This window comes from Malaya genurostris, chromosome 3 (genome assembly GCF_030247185.1).
Source record: "Malaya genurostris strain Urasoe2022 chromosome 3, Malgen_1.1, whole genome shotgun sequence".
Classification (NCBI taxonomy): domain Eukaryota; kingdom Metazoa; phylum Arthropoda; class Insecta; order Diptera; family Culicidae; genus Malaya; species Malaya genurostris.
Window position 1 is genome coordinate 68,582,229 of NC_080572.1, and position 20,155 is coordinate 68,602,383.

A 20,155-nucleotide genomic window follows, 5' to 3' on the forward strand; every position below is an offset into this window, starting at 1 on the left:
TCATTACTGCACCTTACACGTTCATTAAAATGACATTATTTTTTAGTAATGACACTTTTAATGATAGTGTAAGGTCCGCTATTCGGGGGTTTGATTTTGGCGAATAACTGTAAGGAATAGACCTTCAAATTCGCACTCGAATTTACGAACAAGTCCGAATATCAGAGCGATTATCGAAAAAAGGCGAAGGGAAGCGAACGATGATCGTTAGCGTTCATTGCATTTTGGATTTTCAAGCAACATTGGACCAAATGCCATCATCGACACACGGGGAGGCATGGGATAGGAACTTGTGAGCACTTATGTCGTTTTCGCACTTTATGTTTTCATCGTTTTTGTTCGTTTATACATGCCATGGTGTAGCACTGCACCGGTGTAGTGCAGTTTAAAAACGAAAACGACATTAGTTATCTCACCTTTTGACGACTCGAGTGGGAGGAAAATGATACCACCAAAATAATCGAATAACTATTATACGAAAAGTCTGAAACTTATCTATATAGCCATTTTGAAGCTTAGTTCAGTTGAAATTTGAAAGGAATCATGTTTGACATGTTCCGGTAGAAATAGTGTTAAGAACCATTGTGCAAGGGTTTTTCGGATGGCATCAGAACAAATACGTTTCGACAATGATCATTAGTAGATTTTGATTTTTACATGTCCATTTCAGCATAAAACCTAAACAACGAATAGGCATTCATAATTTACAATATAGCTATAGAATATGAGTTTCTGTTATACATTATGTTCGGTTAGAGTGCGTGAATGTTGTGTTTTGTTTGTTGTACATCGCAATCTGCTTTTGAATGAGTAGTTGGGTATGGATTTGGTGTCTGCTAGGCAGGCTGTTCAATGTTTTGCCCGATCCTTCCTCGACGATATCTACGTGAACTCGAGAGAATTTATGGAGATGTAACTTTACAGTCGTTTCTCTATTTGCTTCCTGTTTTACTTGTTTCGGTCAGTCTTTTCACTACCGCATGGCTGTACAAGTGAGGAAAAGTCGAACATCACCTATCAAATGTAGCAAATGGAAAGACATCTGGCGAAATAGTCATTAAGAATCTCCCTTATGGATTATGCTTTTGTCTGTGCGCAGTATTTTGATCTATTCTTTTCTATGTTAGCTATTTTGAGTAATGTTTCTACTGCAAAACTCTCTCGTGTATGCTAGCTAGGAATATAACAAAATCGGACTCACAATCATATTGAAAAACTATCTTGTACCGCTGTTGGTTTGTGTTATCTAAGAAAACTGCCAAGAATGCTGTTGATATGCGCAAATTCTACGGGGGAAAGCTTTGGTTTACAACTATAACGGAATAGTCGGTAGGCCTGTTGCAATATACAAACAAAAAATCAGTAACAAAACTGAAACAGACGGGTACTTCCCTGTTGACTAAGAGGACAATTCAAAATTCAAATGGATAGAATCCACAATAGTTTTCTCTAACACAATCGTAAAACCAATAGCTAAACGAAACATACATCACAGAAAAAGTAATTTTTCTCATTTTTTTTTGTTAGGCTAGTGCACCTACTTCCAGTTCATGTTAACTACGGGTGTTAACACAGACTAAATAACAAACAAATCGACTAAATTCTCAGCAAACCAAAATCGCTTTTAAGTGACAACAAATCAAAACAGTTATCTGTCTTGCCTCATACAGATCGAAAACCAAACTACCAGCAGTCTTACAATGCCGGACCAAGTAGATCGTTGTCGTCACTGTCGGAGAGGAACTCTTCCGAATGGCTAATGTCGATACGATCGATATTTTCGATCGTACTGGCCATCATGCGCAAGTTATCGACACCGGTCAGCAGTTGCCTGGAAGGAAGTACAAAAAACAAATGGATTAATAATAAACGGTACGATAGTTTTCTGTTTTACCGTAGATTGTTTTCCGCCGAAGCCGCCGCCTGTCGCAATTCCCGTGAGAGCTCCAGGGCACGCGAAAACGGACGACGTGAAGAAGCAAGTCGCCCGCTATAGCTTCTGGATCCTCCGCCGGAAACGCCACCGCATGCACCGTCATTTATTCCAGCGTCTGCTCCCCCAACGGCACCTTCTTCCTTTAGAAGCTCGTTCTCTTGCCGTAGACCTTCGATTTCCGACTATTTTGTTTTGAAATTAAAACAGAAAGGATACCGCCATGAGTCACCAAGTGAAGTGTGAAATTCGCAATCATTTCAATACAGTGAGTTTATGATGTGATAAAATGATTCTTAACTGATATGTCAATCAAAATTGATCGTATACCAATCATACCATATATATTTTGCCCATGATTATGAATAGTATACAATGTAATGGAATGTTTTTTGATAGGATGCAGATATCTGTCCCGGGTTGGTGGTTCAATGCATAGGACGCTGGTCTTACAAGCCAGCTGTCGTATGTTCGAGCCCCGACCTGGAAGGATTCTTATCTTAGTTAGTGTCAGTAAGATCCCATAGTACTAGCCATGCAATGATTCTGTACACTAAGAATCGGCTGCGAAGTCTGTTGAAAAAGAAAGACCAAATTCCACAAAAGGAATGTATTGCCAGGACTTTGCTAATCTAACGGCTGAAAATCGGATAAGAATTTAGTTTGAAAACCCCGTCCAGTTATTTTCGAATGCCAAAACCAGCTTAAATCAGTGAATGCTAAACCCAGACACGGATTTTGCAATGCAAAGTACGTTTAAAAACATATTTTTTGCAAGAACCGTTTCGAAAACAACGAATGCCAAAAAGCCTAAAAAGTATGGGTGTGTAATGTCACAGATATAATTGGATGACGTGAATACGAACATAACTGAAACGCATTCTTCTCACTTTCGAATATCAATTAGTTGATCACTTGTATTAATTATTCCAGTTTTCCCCTTTTCCACAACTAGAATTTGATACGACGTACCTAAACTGAGTCGGTGCTATGCATTTTATATAGCAAATTAACAGAAAATTCCTACAACAACTACGAACTCCAACCGGTTCAAAAAAGGACCACATATAGTACGGTAAAGTGAAATTTCGCAAAGTTCTTTGTGAATATGTTAATGGTTCTAAAAAGAACCCATTCGAAGAATTCAGGAGTTAGGAATTAGGGACTTCTTCCGACGATAGAAGTCCAAATAAAAGCGGTTTGTACCACGCAAAAGGTCTGCTTTCATTGCCGACTGCTCCTCCTGACGACAGAAGTCCAAATGAGAGCACGACCTAAGCATTTTACGCTTTATACTTGGTTTGTTCTTACCAGGCTTCCCAAATGTACCGCCGCGCGACATTATTATTGAGGCTGTCATGCTACTCTTTCCATGACAGCCTTGTGATAGGTTTCATCACGACAGCCCTTAGACAAATAGTTCTGTACAGCCAACGTTGCCGTCATTCACTTCGTTCGACAGTTCATTCCATCTCAAGACATTTTGTCATGGTCCACGACAGCCGAAGAAGCATGAAGTTCTCGCTATTAGGTTTTGCACGATGACGACACAAATGAACTGCCGATGAATCAAGTTCATCTTTGACAGTTGCCGTGTACTTGTTTTGTTTTGCGACTGCAAGTTAAAAATTGAAAAAATGACGAAAAAGTGCCTGTAAAAAACGTATTCCACAGTGAAAATAACTAAAAAGATTGCCCTGTATGTGTTTTCAGCATCAAGGAGCGATATATGTATGAATCTGTTGAGTGTGAGGTGACTTGCAATTTTTACATTCGAACGATGAACTTCTGATGAACTTTTAAACTGTAAACAAGTAGACGTTGACTGTCAAAAAAAGTTCATTCTGTTCATTTGTGTGAGGTTTTGTCATGTTCGTGCAAAACCTAATTGCGACAGTAAACTTCGGGTATCAGTCACTGCGTTGTTTCTGTCGAGAGCAAAATATTACTCTCCCTTGACCAGGTCTGCGACAGTAGCCGGTGCGGTCGAATATATTTCTCTAGGTTTGATATGACGATTCGAGGGAAGCATGTGGGTTTTTAATTTTGCCTTTGGTGATTGCTTTGCGCAACGGTTGATCATTGCGCATAGCAATCACCGTTGTTAGGGCATTGATAACAATATAATTGATAATTAATAATATACGAAACTACTAATACGAAACGGATTGAAGAACGTACTTTGGTTTTAATGAAAGTTAATTTTTATATTTTGGTCGATCTTCTATGAATCGATCGATCGATCAATGAAATTTCATAGAAAGAAAAGTTAGTTTTCAAGAAATTATATTCATAATTAAAGAGCTATGTATTTCAACAGCTGAGACAGTTCGGCGTGCTCGTTTCAGGTAGTTTACGTTCGGTTTGTGGGCTGTAATGCTTATGACAGACATGTGATATCGGTATCACTGTACACCATGAAATCACATGTCTGTCACCCTAAATCACGATGGTATCACGCGAGCATCATGATACAACGGTGATTTCCGTACTACGGTCATTCATCGTTGTACTGTGCAAAATCACATCACTGTTTACTGCTACCAGCGCCATTGGCGAGCGATGGTGAACTCATGAAACAATATTTCCTTCTTCTGAGCATCAAATAATAAACAACCATCGTCATATTTTGAAAAAAATCTCGGTAAAATGCTAACAAGCAGCATAAAATTTTTATACTTTGTAGCATATTTTCAAAAAGCAGTCAAACCAAAAAATATTCATTAATTTGGTGAAGTTTTGAAATACAAATAAGGAAAACAATTTATTCATTTTTGTACAAAAAATCAGCATTATTGAGTAATTGTTTTCTATTCAATAACAAGTAAGATTATTGTTGAAATGGATTTAAAATCATAATGATTCATATTTTGAATGCACATGTGGTAATAATAAATGATAAATATCCAATACATGAATAAACCAATAGTGTAATCATCCAGTTTATTGATGACCTATAAAAATTCCATTTATAACATTGGTCCCCTATATTCACTTCTGGAAACTCTAAATCTTCTTATTACTTCGTCTTGTGTCATCGGGTTGAATGCCGTTTGATGGAAAGAAAACTTGTTTTTAAATTGTTTAGAAAGAGTCTTATTTTGGGTATGAATAGAGAGAACAGCGAATCATGTCTTTCAGTGTGATAAATTGAAGCAAAACACGTACCAAGTTACATATTCAATTTAAGAAATACTTGTAATAGTTTTCAGTGTTACTTCATAAATATAGCATAAAAACTTTAAACTTTAACTCAAAATCCTAATAAAACCATTATCAGATTATGTTCCAGTGTAGTAGACCGTTTTTCATAAGATTTCTGAAGCACTTTGCTATTATATAATAGCATCAAACCTATGTCAAATCTATTTCGGAATGATTAAAAATTCAAGAAGGTTTTAAATTCAGTTTTATGAAAATTTCGTGATGAATAAACTGTTACGTTGACAGAATTTTTCTGAAATATTTGTGTGCCATGCCGTTTCTGATGGTTACATGCTAATAATATCTTAGATTTATTTACTATTTTGAGACTCAATCTTAATAGCTTATGCGCTCTTATTTTTATCGTGAATATGCGGGTGAAAAAGGAATTATGACTGAACACCTTGAAATTTATGCGGATTTGGCAAAAGTCGGTAAGATTTACAAACAAAATTTAGTGATTCATCACCATTTTGGTAGAAATCAGCGTCGTTGCAAAAAAATAGTGCTCGTGTTCCGAAAATTAGTTCTAAAAGCCTTTCATATTTCCTCCATTCTATATTTATATTTGTTTTATTTTTTATTTTTATCAGTGAATGTTACGGTAGAACATCATAATTATGAACATCTAAATTTCTCTAATGTTAATTACATTTAAACAATGATATGAGTGATACTGTCGTCTAATGAACACTCACACACAAATAGTTTAATAGCTAAGACAGAGAGACAAGATTATATCTGTCATAAATTAGTTGCTAGTAATAATCTTCAAACCACAAAAATTTTTATTTTCAATATTATCGATCATCGGAGCTGGGAAATTAAGCTAAATTTTGAGTTTTTTCGTTTCACTGTACATTTATTCTGTGCGCAAAACATGTCTGTCACCTCATCGTTGTACGCGTACAACGTTGTACAGAAATCATTGTACGGAAATCACATGTCTGTCAGCGGTATAACATTCATAGTGTATGCGCGTACTGATGTGCGTGAAGCATTATATTCATCCTCTTTATCTCTTCCTTCAGGATAGTAAAGGCACGATCGTTCCTTATACAAGAATGTATAAGCCAATTGAATCAGATTTTAGATTTATATGTAAACGGTAAATAAATGTTTGTAGCGAAAGATATATTCAAATCAAAGATTCCGTATTCGATACTCGTTAGCGTGATTCTGAATAGCCTTCGACTTTGCAGTCGACTTATGTCTACGGGACTATTGCATGGCCAATGCTGCAATACTACGGATCCTTTCAAGTCAGGACTGAAAAATACGAAACCTGGCTCGTTAAGTTCGTTATATGTACATTGAACCACTAATCAAATAAAAACCTTGAGTGCAAAATTTGGAGTCGGAATTTGCAAGGCAAAACTCATTTAGAAACATCTTATTTTCAGGTACCGTACAACAAAACTTTGAATGCAAAATCTGAATGAAAAATTCCGGTTCTTCCAAAAAACATGTTTCCAAGCATGGAATGCAGCATGGTTGCCCGTAACAGATTCGAATGTTTATTTTGTTTTATTTAGAAAAAAAGTTTTAATTCCCCAAGTTATGTAATAATGTCTTTCTTGAGTATTATAACCTCTATGTGCTTTTACGCTCAATCCAATTTTGGAAATGTAGATGTTGCAATTACGAGCCGCACGCAGAAGAAGATGCGGTGCATAGAAATTTCAAACAGCACATCCAGTTTATATGCGCTTGCTACAATTCTCGTACACATTTTTGGTTTTCTGTTTGAGTCGGCTCTCACGACGCTCTCAATTCCGGAACTTCCAGGGCGAACATGGGATCGGAAAAGGAAAGTTATTCGTGAATACCAAAGCGAACTATTGAATTTAAGTCGGATCCGACTTCCACAGTCACAAGTCTAATAATGTCGAAAAATTTCTAAAGTATAATAAGCTAAGTAGCTTGTGTCCGCATTTAAAAAAACATCAAACGTTTGGAACTATAAATATTGGAACTAAATAGTGAAACATTCTGAGAGCCGAGTTCATTGCACATATTTAACAGTTTTCTTTCTGAAAAGAAATTATGTTCTGAAAAATGTAGGTGTAAATCCCTGGTGAACGACCACAATGAAGTTTGAAACTCATTGTTTTAGTTATCCTAGGAGAAACAGAATTTAAGAGCAGTATATGACACGAATTTGTCTGTCATTTATTTAAAATTCGAAAATTAAATTTTTAAATTCCCAGTTTTGGTACCGATCATCCCTTAATTTCGAAACAAGAAGTTAGATATGGATGAAACTAAATGGAAGGCTATGGAGCCACAAAACCCAGAGTTTGGGTAAGTCGGTCAATGTGCCCATACACACACACATACAAGCATACTTCTACCAGGGCCGCTTTTACAAAGGGATAGTGGGGGCACGTGCCGCCGGGCCCACAGTCTTAGGAGGTCCTTGACGGAACCCACAGAGTAAAACAATAGTAATTAAGTTAGTAGTTAGTTTAAGCACACATATCAATCGTTCCCCCGGGCTCATTATTACGTTAAAAGTTCAATGAAGTGAGTCGAATGGTACATAACACATGTCTTTCGAGGCCATTCAAAATCCGGGTTTCAGAGTGACTACATCAGTCTCATCTAAAATACCTCATAATTCAAAGATTTTAATTAAATGATTTGCGATTTGAAAATATCTTCTGAACTTTTCTTCTCGATCCATTCAAGAAACAAAAATTCTTAATGTGCACCATCAGGAAAAAACACATAAACAACCATCTGTTGAACTACTTTTTATCTGAGGGCTTCCCCAATCAACTTCATGGTTGCGGACCCTGTATTTGTGTAGATGGTACTAAAAGATCTACCACCTCAACGAAAAAGAGCTCAATTACAAGGTCCTGGGAGTACATAGAAACTTGAAATGAGAGCAAAGGGAAAGTCAATTTAAGCCGCAATGAAGCTATATTAATAGGCACTGAATTCCATAAAAAAAAACTTATAAACTTATTTTTATAGTTTTGTGATATTTATGAAAACAAAAAAGGTTTATTGAAGATCGGTTCTCAAAGGTAGTAACAAATTAAGAACTCAACGTTTTCATATTCTCATTCCTTCAACTGCTGGCAAAACCTATGTGAATGTTAAATGAACAACTAAATTTAAATGAATTTAAGCTATTAGTTGATTGATTCTTATGTGAAAAAGAACAATTGAGAATTCTAAATTTGTAACAAAGTTTGGGGTAAACCAAAAAATTTGATGCTTTTGGGAAACCTAATGATTGCATTATATTTTTTTTAAACACTTTTATCGAAAATCTGAAAGCACTTGGTCACATATAAACATAAAAGTTGTCTTTTCAATTTTATGGTCGAAAACTATTCAAAGTGCACCAAACACTTTATTTTCGTTGAGAATATCATATTCTATAATTTAAACGAAATCGGTGTGGCACCGGTACCAAAGTGTGCCGACAATTGGTGGAGTAACGTTAAATACACTAAATAATTAAATAGTTGTGAAAAGTAGCTACGATTCGATCGAAAAATCAAAACGTCATTATTCAGAATAAGGGTGCGTAAGACATTTTTGGAGTATTATTAATGAATGGAAGTGTATCTGTTTCTTTAGGAATAAGAAGGAAGCACTAAGTATCAATACTTTAGAAATTCAGATATATGAGCCGTTACACAAAACTCAGTGTTTATCTTTTAATATTCGTTAGTTATTAAAATTAATTGCCTTCGCTGACAGTATCTATAAATCTAAAACAATTTCTATATTTCACAATGGTAATGTGTTGTAATGAAACCCTAATGTTTCCTGCAAAGGTAATCCCAACAACGCAATCGTATGTACTAGTACCGTTTCATTTAGGCAATCGAAATAGTGCGAGCGCACTATGAACCACAGCTCGTCCCCCGAAACAGCCGGTTTATTACTTCAAGAGACATTGATGAGACAGCCGGCTCGCGACAGCCCTTCGTAACAGTAATTCCCTAAAAATCAAAGGATGTCTTCGATTTTCAAAGGCTGTCGCCGTAACAGTTCATGCGAAAGAGCGAACATAAAGAAACAGGATACAAACAGCCCGTTCGGTTTGACTACTCTCCGGATATAATACTCTCATCAATCTGGCGAGTACAAACTGCACAGAAAGAAATGATGAAACTTACACGACATGTAAACCGATAGTACTATGAACGAGACATCAGTTGAAACGAAAATCTGATTTAAAACCATGATTGATGTAAAATTACATTAAAATTCATTTAGTTTTTCATTGAACAAGACTGTATATTTACAAACCACTTCGTTTTGTAATGTAAATTTCCATTCAATTTCCTGCTCCAAATATGTGCATGGAAATAAATGTAAATTCACAAAATATTTTTATCTGTGTGTCTCAGTGACAGCATTCATTTAGGTATGCGAGCGCTGTTGCCATTACAGTTCGGCATATGCTTCACACATATTGTAGACTGGGCTTTCGACTTTGCGCTCAGACAGTTCATGCTATCTCGTGGCGGATGTCATTGAAAAGCAGTACTGCTGGGAAGCCTGGTTCTTACTGATGTTGGTGGGAGAATCTCACCTCGACACAGCGATGCCAAACAATTTTAGTGTCATTTCCGTAGCTTTGACGCTCCCCGAAAACTCTAGTGATGCCAAGCTCGAAGTGTACAAGAGAATACTCACTTTTGCTCACCAAAAGTCGCTGGAGAGCAAAATATGAACACTAGATTATTAATAAAATCGTTTGGCGTTAAACGAGCTGATGTGTGCAAAAATTTAACTGAGCCTACTTGATTCGTGTTTCTTTATTTCGAATCACATGTTCAATTAGGTAAGGGCGCCAAATGAACAGAATACATTTTCCATTTTCCGATACATAAATTTGGGTTCAATGCCGTGAAGTCAAATTATAAATCGACTATATGAAAGAAAGTGATTAACGTTTTTTTATAATTCGTTGTTTTACTTAAACTCCAGAAATGTGAATCTTATCTTCTTGATAGATATAATTATTGCTGTCACAATGCACTGAGACAACAGGATTGACAACACCGTTAACTCAAACACCAAAACTGTTCGGCTCTCTACTAGGAACAAATTCTGAAACAAGCACAGAAAGTACAGGAATAAACACACAAATTACAGAAACAAGCACACAAAGTACAGAATAAAGTGCAGACAATAGAGGAACAAGTACAGAAAAAAGTTAAAAGCTCAAATGTCAATCGCAAATGTTGACAACAATTTTGAATGGCAAATTAGAAGAAATTCTACGCATTCCAATGATGCCCACTGCTATGTCATTTCAATTTGAACGTCATTTCCTAATCCGTTTAACTCTTCTGCTACCGTCAATAATTGTTATGAGTCTGTAGCGTGAATTTAGAGTTTTTTTTTTCAGATGGTACGCTGTCGTGTTTGCGTTTCGGTAAGCCATCGGTTTTATATATATTTTATCCTGTTGTCCGCGATATAAAAAGGTTGGGGCCACTATCATAGAGCAGTTTTTTCCCTTTATGGCCGAGGGGGGTGGTTACAACGATCCGCACTTTCCATACCAGACGAACTAGGCTATGGTGCCCAAATGAACACTAGTAACGAAGGAGGAAATCCTCCAGCATGTAACCCAAGCGACAGATTCTTTTACGGCTATCAATTTGCAACGAAAGATACGAATATCTTCTACTGCAAGTTCGCCAGAGAATTTGTCACTTGGGCAGGAAGTGTGTGCTTCACCCTGTAACCAGTCAATCATTGAGTCGTGCGTCTGTATCGTATTGGTATTTTGTCATCCTATCAACTGCTTCTGTGTCTTAAATGTCCTCGTCGATGAAACTTTGCAAAATTTTGCATTATATCCGCTTCGGTCTTGGCCCTGCTTACCTATATAGTCTTTTATGTCTGAAGCGGTACTTACGATTATTACTTTGAAGTTCCCTAATCAATGTAGATCCCTAGGCTTTGGATGATGAGCTACAGGGCGCGTACCCCCCTTTGGCGGATGGGGGTGGGAGTCAATTTATACTTCGTATTGACAAAGTCGGACCATACTGAGATCGATCGATCGTTCGCTTATAAAAGTAAAAAGATGAAAATTGTTATGTTATCTGGATCGATCTCAGAGTGGACAGGACTAATACTGCTTGAAATTGACAATAGGTCATTAGGTGGTTTCGAGCATTCTTATGCCTGGAATTGGTCACCAATTTGAATTATCTTGATCTAGTTGGGATGAATATTAATATATAATAATCGTCCTGGACTGGTGAATTTAATTCAAAAAGGAGGACTATTGTTATCAGGAATAGGAGTAAATTGATATTTTATGAACCGTTTAGGAACTTTCAAACCTTTCCGATCCGGTTCGGTGTCGGTAATGTTTACAAGTTGCAATGACAGCGAAACTGATTGATCGGGTGTAAATACACTCTAGAATCGAGAAAGGTTTGAATGTTCTTAGATTTCTCCAATTTGGACACAGATGTCACCTTCTAACTAAGAGTGTGAGATGTGTGTTTCTGGTAGAGAACGGTTCACGTGGACCATTTCATCCAATCACACCTAGTATTTCTTCACGAAATACATGTAGTTCTTGTTTCCTGGATGCGTGCTCAACACTAAAAGGCCCAAAACTTAGTTTAGACCTAAATTGCTCTAAAGCAGTCAAAATGATTTGAAGAGAGAAAGTCAATAATAAAAACTGTGACAAAATAAATAATGCGCATCCTTACGTTATATAATTTAACAAGCTTACTAACACCTGATTTTATTTTATTTTATGTTCTTAACGAAAACCGAGCCTGCTGAAATAAAGGATTATCATCGAAGATTTAAGACCAAGAAACAGACCCTAGAATGTTCTCAAGAAAATGAAGAAAAATAGGTATTTTATAAAATTACCTAACTTTTGCAGGGTTGTTACGGAAAATTTCAAAATGAAAACGCGCGAAATCCGCGCGAAGTCAAAAACTAAATCCGCGCGAAATTGAAAACTGAAACGCGCGATGTTCGTGTGAAGCGTTAGACAACTATTTTTATGCAGGTGATAATTTCCGAAGAACTTGAAAATTCCCTTAGATATACTTTAAAAATCTGCATAAGTTTGTCATATGAACGCAATAAATAAGTTCGCATACAACACGTCACTTCGCGAAACCCCATGAAAATAATTGTATTTTTATTCTACATCTTTTTCGATGTTCTTAGTTAATTAATAGTTAAACAGATTTCAGCGAAGACAATTTTTTTTTGCTTCAACATCTTGCTCGGCAAGCATTTCCTTCTTCTTCATAAATACGTTTATTTCTTTAGGCAGTTTACATAAGTTTTTCTTCGCCGTAGCATCACTTTTACATAATATTCTTATCCTAATTTAATTCTAACATAGTCACAACGTTTTGCATTTATTAAAACATATTCTCTTATTACTTAAATATCATCTTAGGTAACTCGTCATTAATTATGAAATCTACTCGGAAATATTATTTGAACCAAACGATTAACTTCTATAAATTATAAAATAAGCTGTTATTTTCAGACATTTTGTTAATAATTTCATAAACTGTTTCGAGTTTGTTTGTATCATTACATTATTTTTATTCTAATTTAGCTATTGGTTGAACTCATGGACGCAGCTGGGATCAGAACTAAGTCTTGAAAGGGGCCTTTATTAAATTGAAACTCCAGTTTTCTTTATGAAATGATAAATAAGTTTCATGTATGAAAGGTCACGACAAGCAAGAATGTCTCGAACTGGGATATTGGATAGTCTACCTTGGGTACGCAAAGAATTTATTAGTTGAGATCTGACATCACGATACTCCACGCATGTCCAAACGACATGATCAATATCTCGATAACCTTCGCCACAAGCACAATGATTAGTCTCGGAGAGCCCAATTCGAAGGAGATGTGCATCTAACGTGTAGTGATTGGACATGAGTCTGGACATCACACGAATGAAATCTCTACTCACATCCAGTCCCCTGAACCATGCCTTTGTCGATATTTTCGGAATAATTGAGTGCATCCACCGACCCAGATCATCTTTATCCCAAGAAGCTTGCCAGCTGGCAAGTGTTCTTTGGCGAGACGAGCTATAGAATTCGTTGAAAGCAATTGGTCTCTCATAAATTTCACCCTCAATAGCACCACGTTTGGCTAAAATATCGGCTCTTTCATTGCCAGGAATGGAGTGCATTTCCTTCTTGGTAAGAAGAATTTTAAGGTAGACCACATCAGGATGACATGATTTACTCTTTTTAATTTCAGTTTCAATTATAATAAAGCCTTCTCCTATTGTCAGATTTCAATTTAAATGTCTTTCTTTTCCTCCTCATCTTTTGCTGTTTTATTTGGATCAGGGAAAAGTCCACTGGAGGTAGTTTCTGTCAAACTTGTTCTCCAGCAGGCATAAAAGCTCCTCATCTTTTGCATCAACAGAGTACAATCCTACAAATAATACATTTTCCTTAAATCTATTACTTCTATGGCAACTAAATCAAGTAATACAATCACATGAGGAACGATTTCTTGATAACATTACGTGATAAATGAAAGTCGAAAGAATTGAAACATTTGTTAAATATGCGTCACATGCTACCAATCGGCTTGTTATATCAATAATTAGTTCTAACATATAATCGAAGATTACGACGTCGAATGTCTAATTGTAATAATTGCAATGACTCTGAGCAATCGATCTGCGACTGAAGCACTGCCACAAAACTAGCCTTACAAACATCTCGATGGACAAATAATAAATCGAGACCAATCAGTTTGCAGCGGTCATGGTAACTCGATAAGTTTAAAGGATATATTCATGGAAGACGGCGGAGAGCTAATCGGACAAATTTGCGTTGAATCGCTTCAATGCGTTGGATATCGTTTTGGTAATATAGTGACCAGATAACCGCAGCATATTCGAGTTGAGTGAACTAAAGCGCAATACGGAGCTTACAAGCAATGTACATCAGAGATTTTTTTAGTAACGCGAATAATGAATCCTAATAGTTTAGAGGTTTAGAACACAGTAAGCTCTATGTGCTCTTTAAAATTTAACTTGGATTCCTAACAAACGATGCGCGGACTTGAATACAGAATTTTTGCTACTAAAAGAGATGACGGAGCATTTAGTAGCATTTAAAACCATTTCGAAATATGAAATATGAAAGTCATCGGCAAACGATAGTTTCATACACTTGATAAAAAATTTAGTTGGTTGAGATACAATAAAATTAATAACGGTCCAAGGTGACTTCCTTGAGGAACTCCAGAGGTAACAGCAAATGGTGAGGTTGTACAGGCTCCTATTCCCACTATCATTTCATTACCAGTTGGATATGCTCGAAGCGAATTCAAAAATGATCCGTTCAATCCCAGTCTTAAGTAGATTGACTCTGAGATCGTGATGTGATGATTGATTTTGTCGAACGAAGCAGCGAAATCGATGTATATAGAATCTACTTGTAGTCGTGGTTGTAAAGAAGGTATGATGAAGGAAGTGTACGTTACTAAATTTGGGGAAGGAAGCATCAATTTCACATAGGAATTCTTCCATATTTCAGGGAAAATTGCAGAGCGCAAAGAACAATTGAAAAGGTTGGATAGTGGAACCAACAAACTATTAGAACAATTTCTTATCACCACGGATGGAATCCCAGAACTTCTTCGTTTCTTTTCTTGTCAAACTTCGCTTCGCAGGCCTGTCGTGCAAATTTTGTTTTAAGAATGCGATTTTTATCATATTCAAAATTTGTGACCATATTATTGAAGAATAGCATTTCATTTATTACGTACTTAGCATTATTGAATGTGTTTTCACTAAGACGATATCTTCCATCAGACATCAATATCCTTGAGTGCGAAAATCTTTCGATTTCTGCATTGGAATGGGAAAACGCAATCACATATATCGAAAAGTTTTTGTGATTCCTGGTAACAACTCTGTTGAAATAGCAACTTGTATCACTCGCGATCGAAGAGAATAAAATCTAAATTTTGTCCACTGAACATTTTCTAGAACCACTTTCCAGTAAATTTTGGTTTAATCAAGGTGAAAATTAACCAATTCGGCCAGCTCGGCCAATTGCTGTAACGTTCGCCCATCTTCAATTTTTTAGGGTTTCATAAAACTCACAAGCTTCAAAAATTCGCAAAGAACTTTTTTTATTCGAACAAATGATTCACAAATGTGGAATGATGTTTTTTAATTCATGTGAAATCCATGCCATAGCATCAAAATCTTAGCAGAAACCGCGCTAAATCCGCGAAAATCGCGAAATTCGCGTAAACCGCGAAATTCGCGCGACCGTAACAACCCTGCTTTTGGTAAGTAAAATGCCTTACGATTTTTACACTCACTTTTATTATTATTAATATTATTATTATTATTGTAATTATTATTATTATCAATCTTATTATTATTCCATTATTCTTGATAATCTACTAGCTTGTGATATTGACAGGTGTCTCCGGTATAGTAAAAAGCAATGCAATGGGGCAAAAGGAAACGTAACGTAACATCGACAAATATAGAAACAATTAGAATAGATTAGATTGGATAGTGTAAGTAGACCAAACATATCTACATTGATTAGGGAACTTTTTCTCTCTTTATGGGCTGCTCTGGCGAACTTGCAATAGAAGATATTCGTATCTTTCGTTGCAAATTGATAGCCGTAAAGGAATCTGTCGCTTGGGTTACATGCTGGAGGATTTCCTCATTCGTTACTAGTGTTCATTTGGGCACCATAGCCTAGTTCGTCTGGTATGGAAAGTGCGGATCGTTGTAACCACCCCCAGAGCAGCCCATAAAGAGAGAAAAAGTTCCCTAATCAATGTAGATATGTTTGATCCACTTACATTATCCAATCTAATCTATTCTAAGTGTTTCTATCTTTGTCGATGTTACGTTACGTTTCCTTTTGCCCCATTGCGTTGCTTTTTACTATACCGGAGACACCTGTTAATATCACAAGCAACGGAGATTTGTTTGTTTTACTTTTCGTCGACTACCATGAAATAATTCCCCTAGCTATAAAAATCGATGTCTGTTAATTGGATTGGATGAATTGTCTTTAATAGCAATGACCTATGTGATCTGCATTTTGGCAAAACTGAGATGGCTCTTGGCGTGTGCACTTGGAAAAATCGTCCGAAATTTGACTCGGAATAAATTGACTGCCAAATAGATTCCGAATCAGATTCCAGGCAGAATCGGTTAACGCACTTGTACGCGACGGACAGATTTACCCGCTCGATTTTTGCCGACATTCTGCCAGAATTTTGGAAAGAATCCGGCAACAATGCAACAACCGTTTCTGGCAGAAAATTTCGCCTAGCGATTATTAACGGTTCGGTTTCTGCCGAATTCTTGCCATACAAGACTGGCAGAACCGTTTTGAGTCAGTTCTACATTTTTAGTGCCTTGGTTTTATTTTTTCAATTAAAAGTACAGCATTACATTAAAAGTGACAGCAGCCGGGCTTCTGACGGTTACCAGAATTCCTCACAAGCAGGTATCGGCAATCTAACGCAAAACTAATTTTACCTGACTGGCACCATGTAAGTTTCATTATTTGAACCTTTCTTAGGCTGACGGTTGAACTCTACATAGACTGGTTGTTGCAGAATATTAGGACCTGTTACTAGAACTGTTCATTTGAAAATGTAATTACTTTTGTTCCGTATAACTATTTTTGATTTTATAAGATATGTTGACCAATTTCGAGATCCTGAATTTGTATCGGTTTTCGGTTGAGGTTATTTTAAACACTAGAGGAATAAATTTTACAAGTCGAAATTTGTATTCCCTTACATTTTGACAGATATACTTGCAATCATCATCCTCGCACACGCCTCTAACTGTAAAAATCAACTTTAGATCACCCATCCAGCTCTGACGACTTCAACTGCTGCTTCAGTCGCTGTTAAAGTGAAAGTGTTCTCCAAATAAACCATTGTGCAACAGTTTTTTTGCACAATTCTGCACTAGGGAGAGGCCTAGTCTTTGTCGGAGAACACGACAACCGTTGCATAGGCAACAATAATGGGTTAACAGTAAAATGTTTACCTTTTATACCAACGCCTTTTTTCGGTAACACTGATATTTTTTTCCTTTCTCAAAACGTGTTTTGATTGGCTGTTGTTGACATAGGTCAATTCAGACAGGTTTTTCAATAGTGTAATACTGAAACACTTCTATGTTGCAATACCCATTTAAGTTACAAAATTTCGAACCGACCAAACCTAAATGCAAATCCGTTTTAAACAAATTGCTAATGTGTGTTTATTTATTTCATGAGTTTTAAAAATATCGTTAAAAGAAATTGTTTCATTATTTTCGAGTACAGTCTTTACAAGCGAAACGAAATTTTGGCTAAGTAATGCAGCCGAATTTCGATGCCAACTTTTACTGCCATGTAACGAATCATAAAATGTTTAAAATACGATTCCAAAAAAAATTGAAAAAGCTAGAGTAAGGAAACGATAAATCTTAACTTTGTGATACCACACGCGCCAAGAAAGTTAAGTATGACAATGAGGAAAATAGTCATACTCACATTCAATCGTTTGATTTTCTGCCTCAACTTGATAACCTGAGATTCGGCAGTGGCAGCTCGAAGCTAGAATTTAGAGAGAAAAAAATCGTTGAATACTTTACAGTTTCACCGCAATTTTTACGCATACGTACATAGCTTTTGTCCAAATTTTCCTCAATTCCTTCGACAGTCTGTGCCAAAGAGGCACTACTCTTTGCCGATTCTAGCGAGTTTTCTAGATCTTTAATTCGGCGGGCCTGATCGGCCATAACCCGCCGATTGTCGTCGATTTCCCGTCGCAACCGCTCATTTTCTTGCCGCTCAAGCTGCAACCTCTGCTGCTGATGGTGATGGGCATCGGCATCCGGCGAGTTGAAATGTGGGGTATCGTGAGTAACGTCGGCTAGCCGACCCGATGAATGAATGGGGCCGTCAGACAGGAAATCTGGCAGACGATGTATTTTATCGGCAGCAGAACCGGAAGGTGGCGGCGAATGATTGCGATCCATATCAAAGCCAAACCTTGAACCTTGCCCCGAAGCACTGTTTTCGGTTAAATCAGGAGGAAGTTCTGCTGCTGCATGCGCCGGATTTATTCGTCTCCGAGGAAGATCGAATGAAAATTCTAAATTCTGAGGGGGCAAATCCAACGGGACGTTTGGTGAAGTGTTGCGCAGAGGAGTTCGGTTACGGTTCGATGATGATCCAAGTCCACTTGTGCATGCTGAGCTGGTCGAACCAGCATTTGCAACCGAGCTGTATGTCAAATCAAATGGTATATCATTGATGATGGGACCATGCCCTCTACCGCTCGATTCCGGGTCCAAACTGTTAACGGCGAAATCTGGTAGTTGATCAAAATCTACCGAAACGGGAGAGACACTTTTTGGTGACCCCTTCGTATTGTACCACTCTTCCATGACGAGATGATCTTGCACAAAATCCGGTAGAGCGGCTGAGAATTCGGAAGTCCCTAACCGGTGAGATGATGACAGATTTTCGCGACTCCTGCCACTAAAATTTGGCGAGTTGTGTAGATTTTGTGAACCAACTAACCGAGGAGAATCCACTGAACCGGGAGATTCCATATCATAATTTGAGTATGAACGTTGAACATACTGCGATCCGGCCGAAATTGATCCAGTCCCGCCCAGCGGGTATTCGGAGTTGAAGGAGTTATTGCTACGACTGTGGTAGATGTTAGCCATGAATTTATCGTCCGCTAAGTCCGATAAGCTTGACTGTGAATCGAAGGACGGAAAACGTGGTGAACGCTTCATTTTGGACTCGCTGCTAAGTGTATTCACGGACTGGAACTGAGGAATTTTCGGTTTTGCTCCAGTAGTACTAGTGTTATGTAGTGAGCTGGTGGTTGCCGATTTTGATGGAGATGCTCCGCTCGTTCCTGGATTGATGATTGCGCTGTTTGAGCTACTGTTGTTGCTACCATCTATGAAGTTGTTGTTATTGTTCCCGTTAATGTTAGAGGTACTACGACTGTGATTGATGTTGGTCCCATTAATCACAGTCCCGGCGACCGTAGCAGTAGAAGACGCCACACTACATCCTAGCGACGAGTCCCGTTTTAGAAAATGTTTGAAAGAAAACGGATTCTCCTCTCGTCGTGGCAAGTCCGGCACAGCTGTGATACACCCGGCAAAACGTATTAATATTTTCCACAAACAACGTAAACTCATTTCTTACCTCCGGCGGATTCACTTTCTGTTTGCCGCTGTGAACTGCCTACAGAATGCTGTGAATCACTGATTCCATCCGAGTGGGAGTTCATCAAACCATTGGTTCTACCACTGTTAACGTCCGATTGCTGCTGATTTGTTCTATTATTTTGTTTGATAGTCTCCGCAGTACTAGAACCACCACATCCACTGGTTAACTCATCCGTTATGTTGATATTGTTGTTGTCTTTTGCCATCTTGTTTCGAACTGCGATCAACTTTTACAAGTATTTAGTAGTTTTATGGGAATTCAACGTCCACTCAATTACCAGAGCAACAAAGGAAACTCAATTATTTTTTATCCTTCCCCTCTACTAGTCCTTATTCAACGTCACCCAGCAGACCGACTTCGAGCTTTCGCCAAAATTTGCAAAACGCAGAAGGTTAAAGCATTCAATACGTAATTTCCAGAATTGCACTTATATGTTCCGCTGTTCAATATTGCGGTACGTAAGTATTTTGTTCTTGATGTGAGAACAATTTTAGTAGCAGTTCAAAAGAAAAAAACGCAAATGTTCTACAATTTTCACTACCGTTTTCCCTTTTACGTTAATGTAGGACCTTTCAACATTTTTTCATTTTCTTTATTTTGGCATTTTATATTGAGCTGCACAAGTGACAAATTTTGAGTAATTTGCCAGTGTCAAACTTATGAGAAAATGAAAGAAATATTTCAATGCGAAGCTACACTCCAAAATTAAATTATTCATGTTTCGTCATGCTAAGTAAATTTGGAAGTTTGCGGGCACATTTCCTCC

The 20,155-nt window shown here is 37.3% G+C and overlaps 1 protein-coding gene across 2 annotated transcripts; it reads right to left on the reverse strand.

Annotated features, from left to right (window-relative positions):
* Positions 1-621: 621 nt before the first annotated feature.
* LOC131435507 (putative uncharacterized protein DDB_G0285119) lies at positions 622-20,029 on the reverse strand. Of its 2 annotated transcripts, none has more exons than XM_058603488.1 (6): positions 19,667-20,029; positions 19,366-19,605; positions 17,814-19,303; positions 17,683-17,745; positions 1,895-2,118; positions 622-1,831 (listed from the first exon to the last, which is right to left on the reverse strand). In XM_058603488.1, exons 2-6 carry the CDS (start codon positions 19,592-19,594, stop codon positions 1,696-1,698), a joined length of 2,142 nt encoding a protein of 713 aa, XP_058459471.1. In that variant the 5' UTR covers positions 19,595-19,605; positions 19,667-20,029; the 3' UTR covers positions 622-1,695. The 2 variants fall into 2 exon arrangements, with proteins under 2 accessions (XP_058459471.1, XP_058459470.1); XM_058603487.1 differs by having other exon boundaries at positions 19,366-19,615.
* Positions 20,030-20,155: the final 126 nt, after the last annotated feature.